Source organism: Piliocolobus tephrosceles, chromosome 21 (assembly GCF_002776525.5).
Source record: "Piliocolobus tephrosceles isolate RC106 chromosome 21, ASM277652v3, whole genome shotgun sequence".
Lineage (NCBI taxonomy): Eukaryota > Metazoa > Chordata > Mammalia > Primates > Cercopithecidae > Piliocolobus > Piliocolobus tephrosceles.
In genome coordinates this window covers 7,686,150-7,692,820 of record NC_045454.1, presented here as the reverse complement: position 1 = coordinate 7,692,820, position 6,671 = coordinate 7,686,150, and the positions used below count along the sequence as shown (strand labels likewise).

General features: G+C 63.0%; 1 protein-coding gene across 6 annotated transcripts in view; it reads left to right on the top strand.

The window, feature by feature from the left end:
• Positions 1–6,671, top strand: part of LOC111519964 (transcription factor Spi-B) — a 53,154-nt gene that overhangs the window by 33,358 nt on the left and 13,125 nt on the right. For 4 of the 6 annotated variants that reach the window (XM_023182317.1, XM_026448397.1, XM_026448398.1 and 1 more), the window contains 8 exons: positions 679–854; positions 1,470–1,622; positions 1,757–1,859; positions 2,447–2,579; positions 2,661–2,774; positions 3,096–3,148; positions 3,223–3,320; positions 3,880–4,054. In XM_023182317.1, the coding sequence (XP_023038085.1) occupies positions 679–854; positions 1,470–1,622; positions 1,757–1,859; positions 2,447–2,579; positions 2,661–2,774; positions 3,096–3,148; positions 3,223–3,320; positions 3,880–3,985 (936 nt within the window). In that variant the 3' untranslated portion in view covers positions 3,986–4,054. Of the gene's footprint in view, positions 1–678; positions 855–1,469; positions 1,623–1,756; positions 1,860–2,446; positions 2,580–2,660; positions 2,775–3,095; positions 3,149–3,222; positions 3,321–3,879; positions 4,055–4,902; positions 5,023–5,967; positions 5,996–6,671 lie in introns of those variants that run through there. The other 2 variants (XM_026448399.1, XM_023182320.2) reach the window with 2 other exon arrangements.

Here is a 6,671-nt window from a genome sequence, read left to right as displayed (position 1 = left end):
TTTGTATTTTGTAGTAGAGACGGGGTTTCACCGTGTTAACCAGGATGGTCTCGATCTCCTGACCTCGTGATCCACCCGTCTCGGCCTCCCAAAGTGCTGGGATTACAGGCTTGAGCCACCGCGCCCGGCCCATATTTTCTTTTGAAGAGACTGGGTCTCGGTCTGTCGCCCAGGCTGGAGTGCAGTGGCAAGTTCACAGCTCACTGCAGCCTCAAACTCCTGGGCTCTCGATCCTCCTACCTTGGTCTCCTGAGCCGCCACGCCCAGTTCTCACACTGTACTTTCTCCCCATGGTTTAACGCCGTCTTGTGCCAGGCCTTCGAGCCTCGTAGAATGGGAAGGTCTCTGCCTCAGGGCTCACCCAGCCTAGTTTCTCCTCTTTCATGGGATGCTTCATTGACTCCCCTGTCTGGATCTCAGGTTTTAGGGACTATCTGGATTTATCTTCATCTCTGTTTCAGATTGGGGTCTCTGGTATGGGGGGCCCTGGCATGCCAAGGGGCCTCAAGAGCCATTTCCAGCCACATGTGGTGTCTCAGGGCCCATCCCGTCAGGTTCAGGGCGTGGCTCCAGTGTCCTGCATCTGGGACCCTGTCTGCCTTCAGTTTCTGGGGGGAGTCTTGGGATTGGGGCTTGGCCTCCACAAGCTCAGAGGTCTCGGCCGCGGCTTTCTCCCAGGTCTACTTCCCATACCTGCTTATCAGCAAGAAGCGCTACGCGGGCCTGCTCTTCTCCTCCCGGCCCGACACCCATGACCGCATGGACTGCAAGGGCCTGGAGGCCGTGCGCAGGGACAACTGCCCCCTCGTGGCCAACCTGGTCACTGCCTCACTGCGCCGCCTGCTCATCGACCGGTGGGTGGGGCCTCCTCCCTCAGACTTAGGAGTCTGGGCCCCAGTCCCCTCCTCCCTCAGACCCAGGAATCTGGGCCCCACCCCTCCCTCTTCCCTCAGACCCAGAAGTCCAGGCCCCCGGCCCCTCCTCCCTCAGACCCAGGAGTCCAGGCCCAGCCCCTCCTCCCTCAGACCCAGGAGTCCGGGCCCCCCGCCCCTCCTCCCTCAGACCCAGGAGCCCGGGCCCCCAGCCCCTCTTCCCTCAGACCCATGGGTCCAGGCCCCCAGCCCCCTCCTCCTCAGATCCTCCTCCTCAGATCCAGGGACTGGGGGTCCGGGCCCCCAGTTCCCTCCTCTCTTAGATACAAGAGTCCAGACCCCCAGCCCCTCCTCCCCTGGGAACACAGGTGTCAGGCCCAGCTCTTCCTCAGTGGTGAAGCAGTGGAAAGAGTCGGCTTGGGCAGCTGTGGGTTCAGGCCCTGCCTCTGCCACTCTACAGCCTGTGGTCGGAAGGGCCCCTCTTTGCCCTGAGCCTCAGCCCTAAGCGCTCATCCTGGTCCCCAGTCCTGAGACCTGTGGAGGCACCAGCCTGGCCCTCAGTGCCCTTTGGTGACACTGCAGCTTGCTGTCCCACAGAGACCCCGAGGGTGCAGTGGCCCATGCACAGGACGTCATCTCGGACCTGCTGTGCAACCGCATCGACATCTCCCAGCTGGTCATCACCAAGGAGCTGACCCGCGCGGCCTCCGACTACGCCGGCAAGCAGGCCCATGTGGAGCTGGCCGAGAGGTCCTGCCATGGGGCGGGCGGCCCGGCTAGAAATAGCCCCCACCTTCCTGCCAGCTGGGCCCACTTCCTACGCCCCCGCCCCCACCCCCGCCACCCACCTGCCCTCACCCACCCGCCACCCCATCTCCACGCAGGATGAGGAAGCGGGACCCCGGGAGTGCGCCCAGCCTGGGCGACCGCGTCCCCTACGTGATCATCAGTGCCGCCAAGGGTGTGGCCGCCTACATGAAGTCGGAGGTCAGGCCCACCTGGCTGCCCGCTCCCGCCCAGCCCCCTCACTCTCACTTCTGCTTTCCGAGATGGGCGGGCCTGCGGGAAGGGCGGGGCCTCCCATGCCCTGTGGGGCCCTGAGAACCACCCCCGATGGCAGCCTAGGCGTGGCCTGGGCCCCTTCTGGAGGCCCCCCCTCTATTCTGACCCCTCCCTTGCTCCCCTATGGAAGGGGGCCCCAGTCCCTCCCCTGTGCACACAGCTCCCCAGCCAGGGGTTCCCTTGGATTCATAATCCTCCCACTCTACCCCCCACCCCCCGTGACCCACATCTTACTTAGCCCCATGTCCTCTGACCTCCTGACCCCTTCCTCATCCTTGTTTCCCCTTGTGAACTCTGACCCTTCCTTGGTGACCTGAGGGCCCCATAGACTCTGTGTGCCAGAGACTCCTTCATGACCTCCAACCCCATCCCAGACCCAGGACCCCCCATGTCACAGCCCACAGGCAGGCCTAGGCCCTACGCCCCGTGACCACCCCGTGCCATTGTTCCCCCGTGTCCGCCCCGGCGCCCTTACCCTGGGCTGCCTGGGTGTGACTGCTGTGTGGCCGCAGGACCCACTGTTTGTGCTGGAGCACAGCCTGCCCATCGACACGCAGTACTACCTGGAGCAGCAGCTGGCCAAGCCCCTCCTGCGCATCTTCGAGCCCATCCTGGGCGAGGGCCGTGCCGAGGCTGTGCTACTGCGTACGGGGGCATCGGGGGACTGGGGGCACCCTGGGGGTGCAGGGGAGGGCACCGGCCCACCACCTGCCTCCTCTCCTGCAGGGGGGGACCACACGCGCTGCAAAACGGTGCTCACGGGCAAGGTTGGCGGCCTCCTGGCCTTCGCCAAACGCCGCAACTGCTGCATCGGCTGCCGCACTGTGCTCAACCACCAGGGTGAGTGGTCCTGTCCACTGGGCCCCCCCTGGCCCTCAGCTTGCCTCTGCCATCACCCCGGGTCCTAGACACCCACCCCATGGGCTGGCACTGCCACCCAGTAGGCCCAGGGCCCTTGGGCAGGTGGCCCCTCTCCACCCCCCACAGAGGGTCTTTGGCCCCCACCCTGGGAGTTCCCCAGGGGAGTTTTCCCAGCACACTTGCTCTGTTGTTCTCCAGCCTCTGGGGACTTTCAGAAGCTGGGATTGGCAGTGGGCAGGGATGGGGTGGCCCAGTTCCTGGCTTGGCCCCAGCCCTTGGTGCTGACCCGCCTTCCCCCAGGAGCCGTGTGTGAGTTCTGCCAGCCCCGGGAGTCTGAGCTGTATCAGAAGGAGGTGAGAGGTCCGGGAGGTGAGGAGGGGCCAGGTCGGGAGGCGGGGGCGCCCTGCTCAGCCGCTGCCATCCCCAGGTATCCCATCTGAATGCCCTGGAGGAGCGCTTCTCGCGCCTCTGGACGCAGTGCCAGCGCTGCCAGGGCAGCCTGCACGAGGATGTCATCTGCACCAGGTGTGCGCGTGTCCCAACCCTGGGCTGCCCGCCCCTTCCCAGCTCCCAGGCCTGTGGATTGACCCAACCTCTGACTCCAAGGCCTCTCCTGAGCATCCTCCCTGCCCATCCCCTTCCAGCTGTGAGCTCTCCTGAGCCTCAGTGTCCTTGCCTGAAAAATGGGCCCAGCCCAGCCCCCCCAGAGGGGGTGGGTGCTGAGGGGCAGGGCCCAGCACCCAGTGTTGCCCGGGAAATGGCTGTCCTCCTGACACACCCAGCCAGCCTGGCCCCCTCCCCAGGGCGGGGCCGGGCTTTCCCCAGGGAACGGGTAGGCGGGGTGGGTTCCCACGCCAGGTGACAGGTGATATACGGCCAGCCGTGGCCCTGCACCTCGGCAGGCACCCGCCGTTATCGGCTCCCCCCGTGCCTGCTGAGCAAACAGCCCGCTGCGGGAGGGGGCGGGTGGGCTGGGCAGCAGGCGGGGGCCAAAGTCCTGGGAACAGCCCCCACCCCTGTCCCAGGCTGGGCACTGGGCCTTGGCCAGTCCTGACCCTGCCCCTGCCCCTGCCCCCACCCGCAGCCGGGACTGCCCCATTTTTTACATGCGTAAGAAGGTGCGGAAGGACCTGGAGGACCAGGAGCAGCTCCTGCGGCGCTTCGGACCCCCTGGCCCCGAGGCCTGGTGACCTTGCAAGCATCCCATGGGGCGGGGGCGGGGCCAGGGACCATTAATAAAGTTCTGGACGTTTGCTACATGGTGCTTTGTGGTCTCTGGGGGCACACGGTCTGGTTTCATAAGCCCTGGTCTTGGCTGGGACCCTCCTGAGGCCCCCACCGCACCTCATCCTCAGCAGAAGCCCCCTGGGCTCCCGCCTGTGCTGCCTGGTTCATGTGGGCCAAGCCTGCCTGTTTCCCCTCTGGCCCTGAATGAACACCTATACCGGCGCTTCTCTGCCCTGCTTAGGACCCCCAGGTGTCTGGCCCCGGTCCAGCCCTCCCTGGTGATGACCCTGGGGACCCTGGTGGCTGCCCCGCCCTCCAGGTGCTGACCTGTTTCCTCCAGGCCTTGGGGCAGCCCCAGGCTCACCGGGGCTTCCACTCCCAAGCATGGCCAAGAGGACCCCCCCTCGTCCCCCACCGGGCCACACACCCACGATGTTTCCACGTCGAGGTCCTGGCAATGGGCTTTGGGTCTGGGTTTCCCCCCAGCGACTCCCATCTCTATCCCCGCAGCCACTGAATGCCCTCAGACACCCTCAGCCCTCCCGTCACCTCACACATCCCCCGGGAGAGTCTTGTGCTTGCCCCTCGGGCCCCCAGCCTGCTGCTGCTGGAATTCGACTCCTGGGTCCAGATCCTCTGTTTCCTGATTCTCCTCTTCAGTGAACCCCAGCCCTTCCCTGACTTTCAGGATTCCCCCAAATCCAGCTCCTGTCCCATCTCCAGCCCTCAAGGTCAGCCCCCCAAACCCAGCCCCACGGGGATCCCCAAATCCAGACAGCCTCTGGCCCGCCCTCCCTGCCACGTGACAAAGGGGTTGTGCAATCCAGCCCCCTCCCCTGACCCCCTCCCCGAGGGGATTTTTGAGGAGGGCCGAGCTTGTGGACAGCGGGCACCTTCCTCCCCCCATAGGGGCTGGGCCAAGATATAAATAGGGTTGGCGGCTGCAGCGGGCGGCAAACAGCCTGCCCGGCACCACCATGCTCGCCCTGGAGGCTGCACAGTAAGTGAGGGCCCCCAAACCTGCACCCGGGGTCCCCACCTGCCCTGCCCCTCTGTGGGGCCTTACCCGTGGGCAGGGGTCTCTGCTCCTCAGGGCAGGTGGGTGGGAGTGGAGGGGAGGGGTCTCATTTCCCCAGGACACTTGCTAGCATGCCCTCGCTGGGACCCTCCTCCATCCCCCCAGTCCCTGTCCTTCCTGTTTCCCAAAGATCTCATTTCCTCGGGACACTTGCTAGCGAGCCCTCCTGCGGGCGTCCTCCGTGGCTCTCACTCTGTCCAGCCATGACGCTTCCCCTCTCCCCGAGTTCCCATATCTGTTCGCTCTATCTGGTGTCTCCCGGCTCTCAGCGTTCTGCCTGTTGCTCTGTCTCCGCCTGTCTCTGTGTCTCTGTCTCCAGCTCTCGCTCTCCCTGCCTTTTGGTCTCCTTCTGCCTCACCCTCCATCTGGGGCTCCAGGAATCCTCCCTGCCCCGGGCGTGAATGTCCCTTTGCACACCTTTCTCCCTGTCCCACCTCTCCTGGAGCCTCCTCATCTGAGACTCCTCTGGGTTTCCCCCCTCCACCCAGACATCTCTCCATCCCTCTCCTCTGGTCCAAGCTGGACTCATTTAACTGACTCGCCACCAAGGCTCCACTTGACCCAGGCCCCCTCTCCATCCCCACACCTCCCTTCCGGGACTTTCTCTCCCTCACTTTCCCTGCCCCTCCCCACCAGGGTGTCTATGCAAATCCTGGGGAGGAGGGGGACATTTGCCTCCCCCCCACCCCCCCACTTCCTGTCCCAGCAGGGGGTAGTGGGGGAGTCCGGTGAATGTGGTGGGGCTGGTCCCTCACACAGGGCTGTGGTGGTCACAGCTGCTGCCGCCTCCCCGTCAGCCCCCAACCACTTTGAGACTCAGGTGGCTGGAGGCAGCCTCAGCATGCCCCTGTGTCTCTCCCCTTCCAGGCTTGACGGGTCACACTTCAGCTGTCTGGTGAGTTGGGGCCCCTGGGAGCCAGGGAGAGGTGGCCCATGGTGACCTCCCTCAGACAAGTCATTTGCTTCCTTCCTCAGTTTCCCCTCCCGCCTCTTCCTGCCACTTTGTTTCTGAGCTCCCCCTCGGTGTCTCCTGCCACCCCATCCATATTTTTGATGTCTCTCTCCCTCTCTCAGGCCGAATTCACTTCCTTGTGGCTTTGCGTCTCTCTCTGCCCATCCCACATTCAGCAAATGTATCTTCATGTTCCTTTCCTTCTTGTTTGTTCATAGTTCTAAAAATTGTGTTCTGTAATAGTTCAGACACGGAATACTATACCCAACACCCTTGAACCCACAACCCAGTCTGATGTGCTTGAAAGAAACCCCCTGTTCATGCCCCTCCACATTCACACCCCAGTCATGCTTTTTTGTTTTTTTTGTTTTTTTTAATTGAAGTGTAACTAACAAGTCAGTAAAGTGACAAATCTTGTGGACGCTTCAGTGAGTTTTTGCATTATCTATACACCGTGTAGCCACAAGCCAGATCAAGATGCCGAACATTTCCATCTCTGAAATGTTCCTTCCTGTCCCTTCTCAGTCAATACCTTTCTCTGATGTTTTCCGCCACCAAGTTGTAATTTGTTTTGCCTGCTCTTTTTTTTTTTTTTTTTTTTTTTTTTTTTTTGAAGGGG